The 16,235-nt window shown below is 43.7% G+C and overlaps 1 protein-coding gene across 1 annotated transcript in view; it reads right to left on the bottom strand.

Annotated features, from left to right (window-relative positions):
* The window catches only part of LOC105032638 (small ribosomal subunit protein mS80 (rPPR6)-like), a 2,233-nt gene extending 192 nt beyond the window's left edge, over nt 1–2,041 (bottom strand). Inside the window, exon 1 of the mRNA XM_010907134.3 lies at nt 1–2,041. This exon is cut by the window's left edge and continues 192 nt beyond it. Coding sequence (XP_010905436.1) covers nt 66–1,937 — 1,872 coding nt within the window. The 5' untranslated portion in view covers nt 1,938–2,041 and the 3' untranslated portion in view covers nt 1–65.
* Nucleotides 2,042–16,235: the final 14,194 nt, after the last annotated feature.

Raw genomic sequence — 16,235 nt, 5'->3', positions numbered from 1 at the left:
CTGAGCTTGAAGAAGGAATAAGAGCACGATTTAACTCCAACTTCCTCGGCTCATAATAACCTAGACTATCCTACGACAAATGCTTGAAGGCTTGCTCCTCTTGACTGAATCTCCTCTTCTTCTAGTCCTTTAATGGCTGCTATAAGGCTGCGTGTAATCCCCTTAAGGTACAAACCACTCTCTTTCATCTCTTCCAAAAGCTTCTCTGCCGTGCACCAGTCTAAAGCCTTGAGGCACAATGACTGTATCATTTTATTATACTCATCTGTGTTTGGCTGCAAACCATCTTCCTTCATCTCCTTCAAGCATTCAAGGGCCTTCTCAAACTCTTCCGTCTTGTAAAAACCACGAATAAGTATGTGGTAAGTGACAGCACTCAGCTTAGGATGCCTTTTTTTGGCTTCACAGAAGATCTTGTAGGCCTCATTCATCAGACCACCCTTTGCAAAGCCACTCATGATGACACTATACGTATAAACATCCGGCCTCAGTCCTCTACTGTCCATTACTTTCATCAAAGCTATCGCATCCTCCATTTCTCCTTCTTTAGACAGCGCGGTAATAACATAATTGAACACAGCATTTCCAGGTGCAGGCCCGGAATCAACCATTCTCATTAACAATTTCTTTGCTTCATGCAGATTTTTAGTCCTACACAAGCCCTGAACAACTGAAGCGAAAGGCCTATTTGCATACTTGCGAGATTTCCCTGAGTAGTCCTCTAGTAACTCGAGAGCTATAAGAACAGTTTCATGATTTCTAGATAGGCCACCAACCAAAACTTCCAAGCAAGAACTTGGTGGATATATCTTATTCTCTTTTGCCTTCAAATATACCAAGTGTGCCTCTTTTGCCTTCTTTCCCCTGCAGAAGAAAGTAATAATCTTACCAACCTTCTCGCCATCAGGAAGGCTTCCTGAATTCAGCATCCTCTCAACAACTGGCCAAGCAGTATCAAACATGCACCGGCGACCAAGAGCTTCAATTGTGAAGTAGTAAGTGTTAGCATCTGGACTACAGCCGAACTCATCAAACTTGTTGAAAACCTCAAGACAAGCTCTGGCCTTCCCCAGCTTCCAGAAAATGGCGATCAACTGGCTAAGAGTTTGAGTATTTAGCAATCCTCTCTCACACCCAATCTCCATAACCAAATCCCACAACATGTAAGCTTCCATCTTGCTAAGCTCAGCACAACTTCTAAGTCCGTTGACAAGGAGCTCCACATTCCTCGAACTTTTCACCGAGTTATCATTCCCCAAAGCCCATCTGAAGAAACCAACCAATTTTTCTGCTGGAACAAGTGGAGTTTGAAGAACCCTAGCCACAAACGCTTCACTCAAACTCAAATCCATATTGTTTAAGCCCGATTTTAATTGCTCTTGCGAAGTACTTTGGAGAAGAAATTGAACCTTCTCGACTTGCTCCATGTCGATCTCAGCGACCTCATCTTCAGCTCCTCCTACTGTGTCCTCCGGCGTAAAAACATCCGCGGAATCGTCACCACGGACACTTTCTTCCCACAAAGAACTCCGGCTGCTCTCTCCTTCGACCTCGCTGTTCTCCTTGACCTCACCAAAATCCAACGAAGAACTTCCTGATTCCTCGGAAACCAGGCTGGGATTGGAATCCATCGGAATAGAGTCGCATTCATCGCCAAAAACCGAATTTTGATCGACCGCAGCCTTACCTGACTCCACAAAATCAAAGCTAGAGCTGTTTCCATCCTCCTCTCGGGACGCCGCTTCGCTGCCGGATGAGAAGAATCTAGGGTCTTGGTGGTGCGAGCTGGTGAGCAGAATCCATTTGGACGGAAACGGGGTTGGATGTGGGATTTGGGTTAGGGTTTTGGATGGGCATTGGGAAAGCAACGGACGAGGAGGCCTTGGAATGGAGGAGGACCGGAGAAGGAAAACCCTGGCCGCTTTCGATCTCCACATCTCTCTCTTCTCCTCTGTACGATGCGGAGGCTGGAGAACGGGGGGGTTTACGATTCCCCATCCAAAATAACGCCAATATCTCCAAATAACGGGCTACTCCGAAACCGTCTTTTTTTGTAGATGTAGTGCACAAGGAAATGACAGCCGTAATCCGCCATTATAACAGAAATCAACTGATGATTTTGAGGAAAAAATCACTGTTATTTGAGCCAAGTCAGGTCTAATAACTGCCCAATTTCGAGCCATTCCACTCTATTTCTAAATCTAGGGAAAAACCCTAGATTGGGTGAATCTGCATCGCATTGGCATCGTTGTTGTGTTGGTATGGTACTGTAACCATGTGACATACTGTATCATGCCAAGCAGGTACCTGACCGGTATTGATCATGGTTCCAATTTTGACGACAATCAAGCATATGAGAACTAATTTCCATAAAAAATATGAGGATAGTCAATATGAATTGAAAATTAAATTTTCAATAAGTAATAGAAGAAAGAAAGTGATCAATATTTTGCTTAGAAAAAATTGCAATACCTTCGATTAAATGTCAAAAAATCTCATAAGGATTTGCAATATCAAGTGTTGCTGTTTAAATCGATCAGGATCGGATGACGGACACCTGATCCTCGTGCAGGGATACTGGTGCTGGAGTGACTTGCAAAACAAGTCCCAAATCGGAGGTTGTGGCTCCGACGAAAATCCTCCGATGCTCAAGTCAAAAAAACAGAGAATAAGAGAGCAGCAATGGATTCTCTGAGAGAGATTTGATTAGACTTACCTGGGTCCTCGGGGCTCTGATTATTTATATAGAAGGATGTCGGACAGCTGGATTGTTAGCTGTGAGATCGTACGATTCCGAGATTGTCGGACCATTAGACATGTCAAACTGGACAAGATAATTCGGCCCTTAATTGCTCCCGTGAAGTGAGGAGATCATTACTGGTAGCATACTGAGTGGAGAATTTAAATATCCCTTCTAAATAACCTCAAAGATCGTGCCTGATCTTTTGGCCTTATTGAATGAGTGGTGTTACCTTATGGCAGATGAGGGTCCCATCTATTAATTGCATAAATTATCAATCAGGAGAGATTTTAGCCTGCCTTCATGTGTTCTCCATATAGAGACATTTATTGCTTTTGGCCTTGGCTCATATTAGCATAAATGCTCAGGATATCTTATATCAGCATAGAGGAGCTCATATCAGGATCAGCTCAGCTCATATGAAGGTAGCTCTTCACAGCATACATAGAGTTCAGCTCTTCACAGCATACATATAGCTCAGCTCTTCATAGCATAGTCAGAGCTGTAAATCTGAGGCATCCATGATACCACCGTAACATACCTCCTACTCCTGAGTCTGAGAATCAGATGAAAGAAGTACTATTGACATGATGCCTCGGATCTATGGATGTCCATTCACGTATCCCATTAAGGCGTTAATAATGATGATAGAGCAGTTGAGAAAATGATCCTGAATTTTAAGTCGATCATAGGACATTTGGAGCCAGGGCCAATGAAGGGCCGTTGATAGTTGAGTTGAGGATCTTTTTGGTTAGCCTTTGTTCATCCAGAGGTTTGGCTCAGATGAAAGTGACGGACTGCTCAAAAGAAGAAGCTCGATGGATTCGGAGGAATACTTGATGAATGACCCAGAGGAAGAAGCTTGATGGATCTAGATAAAGATTGACGGGCTTCTGGAGGTCCCATGGGTTGTCCTCAGAAAGAGATTGGCTCGGAGGAGACTCGATGAGTGGGCCCGGATAGAGATTGATGGGTTATCAGAGGTCTCGTGGGTTATCCTCTACTTCTCGTACAACTCAGGCTCTACAGGAGTATGGTAAGTTAGCCCTACCTTGGAGTCGTCGAGGTCTTCTCGAGAGTCTAGTAAGTTAGCCCTCATAAGTGGTGTTGTGTGGCTACAGTGATCTTATGCCTACAGCATCTAGCACTTTTCGTCTTTGCACGAGAGGCAGTGTATGCCAGCAGTGAGCTTGTGCCCATGGCATCCTGTGCTTCTCGATGGCGTTCTGAAGGTCTAATTAGTTAGCCCTCTGGAGGTTCCCTCAAGGATCTCCCTTCGCTTCTCATACGACTTGGGCTCTGCAGGAGTTTGATAAGTTATTTCCACCTTAGAGTTATCAAAGTCTTCTCAAGAGTTTGGTAAGTTAGCTCTCACAAGTAACATTATGTGCCTGTGGTGATCTTGTGCATATAGCATCTAGCACTTCTCGTCTTTGCACGAGAGACAGTGTGTGCCAGCGATGAGCTTGTGTCTATAACATCTTGCACTCTCGACAGCATTCTGAAGGTCTGATTAGTTTCTCTCTAGAGATTTTCTCAAGGGTCTCCCTCCACTTCTCGTGCGACTCGGACTCTGCAGGAGTTTAGTAAGTTAGCCTCATCTCGGAGTTATCGAGATCTTGAGTTGTGGATCTACATACAAAAGATGAAAAAACTTGCCAAACCAGCTATAACTGGACCCTTTGATTTTTTAGTCAGTCATACTTTTGGAGGTAAATAGACTGTTGTTATCCATTTGAGCTAGTTTGCTTCTCCTTGACTTGCTCAGATTTATCTTATAGTGATGTCGACCCTTTGAGGCTAGTTTAGAGGTCGTCTCATAGGTCTCACCTCATCTTTGTGGCTTTGATTTGATTTCCACTTCAATTTAAATGCTTGAAAACCTATTGTTCAAAAAGAACGACACAGAATAATAGATAAGGTTCAAAAGCTTTTTATCATGAGAGTTGTGAACACTATTTGAGAGCTTTTTGGGTTTTGCTTGACTCTTGTTGTTTGCCTCAGTTTGAGCTTGTTTTTAGCTTCGAATTAGCCTGATTTTTACCTCAAATATGCATGCTTGGACTTTGGATTTGCATGTTCTACCTCGGATCTGCATGCTTTCTCGAATTTGAAGGATTTATCTTGGATTTGCATGCTTTTATCTCGAATTTAAGGATTTATCTTGGATTTGCATGCTTTTTACCTCAGATTTGAATGTTTTTACTTTGAATTTGAAGGATTTACTTTAGATTTGCATATTTTTACCTCAGATTTGAAGGATTTACTTCGGATTTAAATGCTTTTATCTCAAATTTGAAGGATTTATCTCGAATTTGAAGGATTTACCTCAAATTTGCATATTTTTATCTCGAATTTGAAGGATTTATCTTGAATTTGCATGTTTTTACCTCGGATTTGAAAGATTTATCTCAGATTTAAATATTTTTACCTCAGATTTGAAGGATTTATCTCAATTTTGCATGCTTTTACCTCATATTTGAAGAATTTTTCTCAAATTTGAAGGATTTATCTTGGATTTGTATGCTTTTACCTTGGATTTGAAGGATTTACCTCAGATTTGAAGGATTTACCTCGGATTTACATGCTTTTGCCTCGGATTTGAAGGATTTATCTTGAATTTATATGCTTTTACCTTGGATTTGACCTCGACATCACCTTGGATGATGGATATTTTAGCTCGAGTTGGTTGGATTGGTCTTGACCTGAGCATCAAACCCATTTGATACTGATCTGACCTTGGATGGCCATATTCCACCATCTCCATCCATTCCTATGCTTTATTTTTGACTTAGAATGTTGTGGGTCTATGTCTGACATGTGCTCCACTACTTTTTCCTACATGTTGTCCACTTGGGTTATAATAAATGAACATATCATATCTTGGAGCCCCTCATGGGTGGCTATGGTACAGTCGTATTTCAGACCTCGACTATGGGTGATTTTCATGCCAAGGCGTGTGAGTGGAGGGCGTCGCATGCAAATAACTTTGGATCTGCCATCCCCCCAAGCATCGGATTCGACCAGTTTTACCTTGAAGGAACCCTTTACGGCCTTGAATATTTAGGACCACAAGATCCTCGGAGCTCGACAGGGCCCATAGGAGGAGTGATCGAAAAATTCGAACCGAGGTTGGGAAATCAGATGGGGACCACGAGCTCAAATGAAGGAGCTAGAGCTCGGACGGAGGGAGCCAGAGCTTGGATGGAGGCCAGGAAGCATGGATCCGAGCTTGTAGATGGCCGGTGAGTATGAGGGGATGAACCTGCAGGAAGAGCAGAACAGGGAAGCTCACCTCAAAATTTGATTAGAGGTCGGGAGCTCAGACACTCAGAGAAAGCTCAGAGCAATGCGAGCTCGGAGGAAGAGCACTTACAGTCAGCTCAGTGGGGACCAGCGCGATTCTAAAGAGAGCATCGACGAAGAGGTTGTAGACGTCGCTGCTGAAGGCGATGCGCAGATAGACCTTCATCAGACGAGGATGAAATAGAAGAGAAGGAGGTGGAGCCTCACCACGTGGTGGCCCTCACTACTGCTGGTGGTATCGGCCTCCCTCAGAAGGTCAAGCTGGTCGACGAGCATCTCCATCTGGGCTTGATCTAGCTAGTGTTGCAACGATGTGATCAAATTCCTCTGATTTGGAGATGGCCAGTCTGGGTCTAGTCGATGTCTAGATGATCTGAAGGATTGGACTGGTATTGAGGCAGTGTAATGAAACTCCTCTCTAGACTCTATGGAGGTGTCCACGATCGCTCAGGGTGTGATGGTGGCCATCAAAATCTGGACCTACTGGAAGAACAAGTCAAGATGATCTACCATGACCATCTCTAGTTGGATTGGCAGAGGAGTCTCCATTGCTGGTGGATGCACTGTTGGTGCAAGGCTTTCTTCAGCACCGGCAGTGCCTCCATCGTTGGTGGATGCACCATTGGTGCATGGCTTTCTTCAACACCAACGGCGGTTCGAGAGGCGGTAGATCGCCTCGATCATTTGGTGGCAATTTTCATTGATTGCATGTTACGAAAAATAAGCCTCTTCCTCTATCTGTTGCTGCTTAAATTGATCAGGATTGGATGACGGACATCTGATCCTCGTGCAGGGTTGCTGGTGCTGGAGTGACCTATAAAATAAGTTCCAAATCAAAAGTTGTGGCTCTGACGAGGATCTTCCAATGCTTAAGTCAAAAAAATAGAGAACAAGAGAGGAGCAATGAGTTCTTTGAGAGAAATTTGATTGGACTTACCTAGATCTTCAAGATTCTGGTTATTTATATAGAAGGATGTCGGACAGCTGGATTGTTAGTTGTGATATTGCACGATCTCGAGATTATCGGACCATTGGTCATTACAAACTGGACAAGATAATTCAATCCTTAATCGCTTCTACGAGATCAGGAGAGATGGTTACGCCAAATCTTATCTATTCGGGATAGATAGCTGTTATGCATGTTGAAGAAATAAGTCGACTAAGCAGCTTATACACAGATCAGACCTCGGAGATACCTTAGCTCAACATGGAGGTGGACTTCTCAGCTCATACGGTGGTCAGCAGTCGTGTTGATGATCTAAGAACTTGAAATATCTTGTAATATAGCGCTGATCTGAGGTGCTCGCGATAACCACCATAACACTATACTCCTACTCCTGAGTCTGAAAATCAGACAAAAGGAGTATTCTAAAAGTATCTTGGATCCAATACCATACACTTCTGCCTTCATGCCTGTCTTTTGCATTTAAGGCAAGTGATGTCAGCCTAATGCAACTGATGCAGATGGGCATAACTGGTGGGACCACTCAGATGATGGTCCCTTCGGGGTTTTAATTATTTTATGATCATTTTTTATTTTCTTTCTCTTTAAATTTGCGCTTTGAAGGCACAGGTAGCCATAGATCTTTTTTGTGCTGATTATTTATCATGATTTTCTGATGTAAGATAGATTAACAACACATGAAGAGACTCGAGCAAATTTTAGCTCGTAGGAGGCAGGTTATGGTTTCGATTGCTGAAACGAGACCCACAGTTGGGGAAGAAGAACATATCGCTCCTATCGTTGAACCCATGACCCTATCATTGGAAGCCATGATGTAGGATTCTTCAAAAAAAATTTCGATCGACAGGGCACCGACGGAGACGGCATCAAAAATAAGCATCGAGGGATGCTCTGAAAAAGATTCGATTGAGGTAGCATGGATGAAAAAGATGGTCGACAACCTAGAGAAGGATCTGATGCCGATGATGGAGACTGGAGGATCTCTGGAGATGGTGACTCCTGTTGGGCACTTTCTTGCATCCATTGCTTGTACAGACCCTCAGATTCGACCTCTTGTGAAGAGAGCCTCCAGTCGGCGATGGAGTACTAGAGGAACCTCCTATCGTGAGCAAAGAGATTGTTTCTCAATGAACAAAGAGGGACGAAGCGATCTACCGACACCTTAAGATCTCTTGTACATGTGGGTCAATGTTTGGCGAGCCTCATTAGTTCCAACCTCGATTGTCCAGCGATGGAGAAGCAGGAGATCGACTTGCTGAAGTACTGATTAGAGCATCTAGAAAGAGATAATGCTGAGCTGGCCAAGGAGCTCAGCCTTATAGAGGAGGCTCTTTAGGAGGTCCAAGAGTCGATTTTCTGTCAGGATGAAGAACAACGGTAGATCGAAAGATGGATTGAGACCCTCAAACAATAGAAATTTAAGACCGACAGGAAGGTTGAAGACCTTGAAGAAAGGATTAGAATCCTCAAGAGATAGAGGTCTGAGGCTGAGAGAGACACTCGTCGAATCCGTGATGACCTGAAGCACTTGAGAAAAATACTTGAAGTGAGAAGAGGTTCTTCTTGTCTTGGAACTCACTCTCGAAGGAGCTCCAGTGGTGGTCCATCCAAGAGGACTAGAATCTCTGAAGGGATGAGCTGTGGAGAGAGAGCTCTTCAAAGAGACGAGCGCTCCATTTTCAGGGGAGTTCATGTTTCTTCGGAGCCGCTCTCGGGAGTCCAAGAGATCGGATTGGAGGTGGAGCACATGAAGAAGAGGTTGGAAGAGAGAAAGATAAATCATAAGCTTCTCTGAGGCAAATTTATAGATCAGAGAGTTTTACTCAAATGTGCTGAAAGCAAGAGAAAGCAGTTGGAGAAAGAAAGGGCAAAGATTATAGCCCAAGCTTGCAAGGTGGCATTCTTCGCGGGCTTCAAGAAGTGTAAGTCCATTGCACAGGTACACTTTTCTCCTAACTTCATCAAATATCTTCAAATCGATTGTTTGGACGAAGATTTACAGGTAGTGTTGTCGGATAACTGATCGAGGTTTATAATGATGTCCCATTTTTCAAATGAGGTGGACAAGATTGACACAGCCATTCAGACTGAAGGCATCGTCAGTACCGAGGAATACTATCCCATAGATGACCATTTTGGTAATCCCCCTGAGGAGTGATTCATGCCCTCTTCTTCTTTTATTCTCTGTGATCCGAGGCCCATGGTCTTGTAATAGAATCTTCATAAGAACAGATGTATTCCTCTTCTTTTGATGAATAAAAATTATGCTTTTAAGTCTTTAACTACAAAATTTGATTAGAATAATAGCCCAGGTAAATACTTAGCCTGTGTTGTGCTTCAAGCAAGGCTGAGCCGAGCTGAAGTTAAGGTGGAAATTGAGCTGGCTCTAGCTGTAGTTAGAATTACAAATATAATAGAGATTATAATTCTCATTTTGATCCGGGGCAAAATTTCATATCTATTATACAGATTTTGAAAAGACTAAAATTTGAATTGCATCCGCATGGGAGGAATTAGAGCATGTCTATACACATTCCTTCAAAAATGGTGTAAACTGTGATTCACCTACTATTGGCATTAACTATCATATCGACGGTAGCAATCATGTCCATTTGCAGTCTCCATGTGTTGCACGTACGCTAGTCTTCTATTAATGCACGTCTTCTGCAATTAATGCACCGATGGGAGGTGGCTTTTGGAGATTTCATTCAAGTCTGAGGTTATTTAAAATTCTCAGACAGAATGAGATGTGAACCTTGCAAAGTTCTGATTTTCTCCTTTCATTATGAGTTCTTCTTTTCTTCATCCTTTCGCAGCTTTCCTGCATGAGAGAAAGAGAAAGAAAGAGATGGCCACCATAGAGCATGACTTTGCGCCATTGGGCTTCAGATTAAAGTTGACATAATGGGACATAATCATACTGCATGAGCAATATCAAATACCTCTCATGTTCCAACTTGAAGCCCCAAGATCGGGTGATCGAATCTGCCATCCGCCTTCAGGAGTATGGGCTTCTATGAGGAGTGCTTTCGAGCTGGGCTGAGGCTTCCTCTCCATCTCTTTTTTTGGTGCTCCTCTAATATTTTGAATTATCATCATGTACAATGGTGCTGAATGTGTGGCGGCATATCTACAGCTTCATCGTGTTATACATGTTAGTTGGGATTGTGCCAAATGTCACATTCTTTCATTTTCTCTTCAGCCTCAAGCGGCATCCAGACTCACATGAGTGATGGTACATGACTCTGTAGAAGAAGAAGGATGGCTTTCGCTTGATATTTTTGGATATGTCTTCTATTGTACACGGTTGGAAGCCAAGGTTTTTCTTCATCTTACAGATGTCAGGCAAAAACTAAAATTTTTTCACCTGGGGCGAACCTTGGGAGGCCATGCTAAAGAAATCTTCGATGAACGAGAGCCTGGAGCAGGACATGGTAGCTCTACAGGGCTTCAGGATTCTAGAGTTGAAAGAGCTGCTGTCGGCTTTGGTGCTTTTTAATGTCGGTATCAGCTAGGTCACTCCTCAAAATATGCGAGTCAGCTGTCTTGGCCTTAAATCTTCTAGCTCTGTTCGTCTTACAATTTGATCACCATGATCACAGAGCTGGGTGTTGGGAAGAGCTCGAGCCTGCCAAAAGAGAAGAAAAAAATTCTGTAGAAAAGAGGTGCCAAGCTTGCCACCAGACAGAGTCTCTGTGTCAGAGTCAGAGCTTTCGCACAATCAACTTTGGAAGCCAAGGAGTCTGAACCTTCTCATCCAGAATGCCATGAGATTATATGGGTGAAAAGTGGCTTGCCTACCACCTCAGCTACTACAGACTACTGGGTGAGCCATGCAGACCAAGGTCTGAAGGAAGTGATTCTGAGCCTACCTGCTCCTCCCAGCTCACCGACTTGACCAGTTTCACCCACGATCGAATCCTCCTCGAATGGGGCACCAACCAAGGTGATCGGCATGTCTAGAACTGTGCCAGCTGGGCTGAAGCTTGAGGTCTCAGCACTGAGGGATCTCACGCTGGTGAGCGAGCTACTTTTCAGACTACTCCTCCCTGTCGATGCAAATAAGCTGCTGAGCATTCCTCGAAGAGAGATGAGGAGAGGAGCTGTGGATTACCTCATCTGAATATATTGGGACTTTCTCATTTAGCACTTACTGCATACTCATTTATTACTTATGAATTTTTTTTCACTTACCAGCTCACTCATTACTTGAACGGATATATCGAAAGCTTACATGAGCTGACCAAAGAAGTGAAGAAGTTTGGGCTCGAAGCTGAGAAGCTCAAAAATGTAAAAAAGAAGGTCGAAAAGGAAGTCAGAGAAATCTCCATGAAAATCGATGCCGCCAAGAGAAGAGCCGAAGATGCTGAGGTGGCATTGAAGAAGGCTGTTGTGGAGAATTCTTGGCTACTGGGCAAGGCAGTGGAGTTTGAAGCTCAGGCAAAGAGGAATGCGGCCGCTTGTGAGAAGAACTCTCGCTTGCAAAAGAAAATAAAAGAGCTGAAGGCCCGACTGGAGGCAGAGGAGAAGCGAACAGCCAAGGCCGCTTCTAAGACTATGGAGGACTTTCGAGCTTCAAAAAAATATGAGGAAGAAAGAGCTGAGTATTTCGCCGATACCTATGACGTCGGAAGGCAGTCTATCCGAGCCCGAGTTGTTGCCAAATATTCGGATCTTGACTTAAATTTTTTAGATGAAATCTAGGATCATACCATAGCGGATGTCTCAGTGGCCAGCATGTCAGCTTCAAGCACCATCCTGTAATTTCTGTATTTATTTTTTGTGTTTTAGGATCATTGTAAAAAATTTTTGAAAGGAATAAAATGAGTAGAATCTTTTATCATACTTCTGCTACGTGAACTTACTCATACCGACCTGAGGTAATTTAAGTGAATGATAATCTCATTTTGCTCCCTTAAATGCAGATGATTATAGAGAATGGCAGTCGATGACTCACCTGATAAGGCCACGTCTGAAAGATGGCACGGGGTCTATGAAGAGATGCCACGTGGGCACATTTTGTTTTACAAAACATCATAGGAATTTATTTTCACTCTAGAGAAGGTGTGTCATTAACTGTTTAGCCATTAACTCTTGAAAGCATTGATTAGCGATTGATGTGGCTACTAGCATTTATAAATAGGAAATCAGAGAGCAAAAGGATTGCTACCCCTCCTTATGTGACAAGAAGTCTCTTTCTTCACCTGCTGCCATGTTGTTATCTTCGAATCTGCCACCTTTGGAGTTAATGAAGCAACAGATAAGGGAACGAAATGCCTTTGCAAGGGATGCCCGCCAGAGGTATTTAGTTCGTGAAAGGGAGAGAGCTAGATGGGTTGGTGCATCCTCTTCTCATGGGGCCCCCCTCCTTTGCCTCCTACAATCAGGCTCCCCCATCAGCTTGAGCACATCCCGTCTGTAATTCGAAAGTGCTACATTGCAGAGTTTCAAGATTCTATGACATTCAGGAAGAAAATGCTCGACGTCGCCACCATCAGCTTCATCCAGGACTTTGATGATTGTAAGGCTCGTTTACTAAAGATAATATCGTATCTAAAACTTCAAGCATACAGGCTAGTAGTACTGATGAAAAAGTGGAGACCTCGATGAATGAAGATTGAATCAGCTCATCCAGATATTGAGGAGACAAAATTCTCGATGGATGAAAATCAAACCAGCTCACCTACTCGATCCGATGCTCCATCGATTGCAGCGGGATGTCCCTCCTTATCTCCTTCTCCTATTTTTCTCTCCATCTTCTGCTATCCTCCTCTTCTTTTTCTGCTATCCTCCTCTTCTTCCTTTCCTTTCTTGTTTTCTTATTTTGTTTGCAAGACGGTGCCTGGAGCAACCGTTCTCTAAAGTGTTCGAAACACCAGCTTTTTCTTTGTAAAGTGCTTGGAGCACCAACTTTTTTTTTGTAAAGACTTTAATGAATAATAAAGAATGCTTTGTTTTGGAAGTCATTGCTTCATTTTCAACTTTAAATTTGTATATGTGAATTTTATGAATTTTGCTCGGCTCGTAGAGAACAGCACAAATAGATACTCAGATCAGTGTGAGGAAATGCTCAGTGCTCAGCTTAGCACGAATAAGGTTCTAGGTAGCTTAGCTTCAGCATAGATATATTTAGGACAACTTCGATTGAAGTGAACATATTTAGGGCAACTTGAATGTAATCCGACCATCCACAGATCTGAGGCATCATAATAATCATCTCAACATTATCCTCCTACTCTTGAGTCTGAGACAATGCCTTAGATAGAAAGAGTACTGTTGAGGTAATGCCTCTGACCATACGTTGTCCACTTTTTTATTCTTCTTTTGAAGAAGCAGTGTGTGTCGGTGGTGAGCTTGTCCCTATAGCATCTAGGGCTCTTCAGTGATGTTCTGAGGGTCTGATTAGTTATCCCTCTGAAGATTTTTTCAGGGGTCTTTCTCCGCTTCTCGTGCGACTCGGGCTCTGTAGGGATCTGATAAATTAGCCCTAACTCGGAGTTATCGAGGTCATCTCGAGGGTCTAGTAAGTTAGCCCTCATGAGTGGCATTATATGCCTGCGGTGATCTCATGCTTATGGCATCTAGCACTTCTCATCTTCGTACAAGAGGCAGTATGTGCCAGCAGCGAGCTTGTGCCTACGATATCTTGCACTCTCGGTGGCATTATGAGGGTCTGATTAATTATCCCTCTAGAGATTTCCTCAAGGGTCTCCCTTTGCTTCTCGTGCGACTCAAGCTCTGCAAGGGTCTGATAAGTTAGCTATACCTCGGAGTCATCGAAGTCTTCTCGAGGATCTGGCAAGTTAGCCCTCACGAGTGGCATTATGTGCCTGCAGCTATCTCGTACCTATGGCATCTAGCACTTCTCAACTTCATGCGAGAGGTAGTGTGTGCCAGCGATGAGTTGATCCTATGGCATCTTGCACTTCTGACGGTATTATGACAATCTGATTAGTTATCCCTCCAAAGGTTTCCTCAAGGGTCTCCCTCTGCTTCTCATATGAGTTGGGCTCTGCAAGGGTCTGGTAAGTTAGCCTCGTCTTGGAGTCATCGAGGTCTTCTTGAAGGTTTGGTAAGTTAGCCCTCATGAGTGGCGTTGTATGCTTACGGTGATCTTGTGCCTATGGCATCTAGCACTTCTCATCTTCATGCGAGAGGTAGTGTGTGCTAGCGGTGAGCTTGTGCCTACGGCATCTTACACTCCTGATGGCATTATGAGGGTCTAATTAGTTATCCCTCCGGAGGTTCCCTCAAGAGTCTCCCTTCACTTCTTGTGTGACTTAGACTCTGCAGGTGTCTAATAAGTTAGCCCCATTTTGGAGTCATCGAGGTCTTCTCGAGGATTTGGTACATTAGCCCTCGCATTACTTAACCGTAGTTATAGTTTAGGATCTTAAGTAGGAGGAGGAAGCAATTCTTGGAGGACTCGGGTGTCCATCGTAAGTTGATGACCCTACAATTTTATTTTCATAGAAAATATTATTACATCATTGGTAATATATACTGAGGTTCACCAAGTTCTATGGCCTGAATATCAGAGTCTCGTCGAGTTGCTTTAGCCTATAAGTTTCCGAGCATACCATTTCATCCATCCGATACGGACCTTCAGTTGGGTGATAACCCTCCTTCTAGCGCATGCTCGATAGGTTATGAGATTTTGGCTCACCACATCATCAGATCACCAGCTCGAAACTCTTCTGGCTTGATCGGAGCAAGACTCCGCCTCTTTTGCTTTACAGATCGACAGATCGGGTTCACCCTTAGGTGATGGGATATCACTTCAGTATCGATGCCGAACATGTCTCATCTAGCCGTGAGCTGATCTTCACCATTTGGCTCTGATTTTTCTTTCTCAGTAAGACATCTAAAAGGTCCTTGATTGGTCGAAAACTTCATCACCAGATGGTAACTTGAGATGTCAGCTTTCAAAGTCCACAAGCTAAGATGACTGAGGATGGCGTTGTAAGGTGAGGGACTTTTCTAATCCAGATGACCCTCCAGTAATCATTTGATTTCTCCTCAGATGAGTCACTCTTCTTTCATCATTTGCCCTTCGACCTACTGCTGCTCTTGCTGCATCGGGGCTTGCTGTGGCTGAGGCAGAGAGAGAGGCTGCTGAGGCAAAGGGAGTGGCTGCTGAATTCTTAGAGCTTGACATTGAGGGGCCGCTCTTTGGACAAAATGATTCAACCACCCCTACCTGACAAGCCCCTCGATCTCATCACAAAGTTGGTGATAGTCTTCAGTATTGTGACCATGGTCACAATGGTAAAAGTAGTATTTATTCAGGTCCTGACGACGTTCCAACCTTGTTCTTATCAGTGGAGGCTCAGATAACTCAGGCCCCACTTGTAACAACACGTCTCTCCAAGAGACAGTCAGGGGCGTGTAGTTATTGTACTATCCAGGAGGTGATGGTTGCCGAACCTTTCTCGAAGGACTGCGGGATCGATGATTTTGACCCCCATTATTTCACCTCGAGGGTGGAGACCGAGAGTGCTGGCATCTTTTCTCCACTCGCCTTGGATGACGCTCCTTATTAGGTCCCATCGTGGCTGAATCAGTAGGAGTATCATCGATAAAGGTCTCTTCCATATGGGATACTTCTCCGCACGGACAAGCATATTCGGGAGATCCTGAGGATAAGTTTTAACTAATGACTTTTTCAAGTCATTCTTCAATAGATCGCTCATCATTGTGACCATCACAGTCGACTGATCCAGATTTTGGATCGCCAAGGTCACCACATTGAATCTATTTATAAAAGAGTGAATTGACTCATCCTTCTTTTGTTTAATAGTATGGAGGTAGTCGGACTGCTTCTACTATCATTGGCTGCTGATGAAATGACCAACGAAAGATCGGCACAAGTCTTTGAAGGAATGGATAGACACTAGCCTCAAACTCAAGTACCACTATCGAGCGGCTTCTTTAAGAGTTGGAGGGAATACTCGACAGAGGATTGCATCCGATGCTCTCTAAAAGAGTATGGCTATCTTGAAGGTCTCTAGATGATCGATGGAGTCGGTGGTCCTGTCGTAGACCTCCAGCTGAGGTAGTTTGAATTGAGGAGGAGTGGTTCCTACACAATCCTCGAGATGAAGAGCGACTGACTGTTATATCCTTCGTAGGACAGCATCGAGGAGCCATTATTGTTGAGGATCTTTTCTATTTTTTGACCCAACTACTGGTCAAGCTCCTGAAACCATCTTTCAAAATCAATTT

The sequence above is a fragment of the Elaeis guineensis genome, chromosome 2 (assembly GCF_000442705.2).
Source record: "Elaeis guineensis isolate ETL-2024a chromosome 2, EG11, whole genome shotgun sequence".
Taxonomy (NCBI): Eukaryota; Viridiplantae; Streptophyta; class Magnoliopsida; order Arecales; family Arecaceae; genus Elaeis; species Elaeis guineensis.
This window is presented reverse-complemented; position numbering and strand designations above follow the sequence as displayed.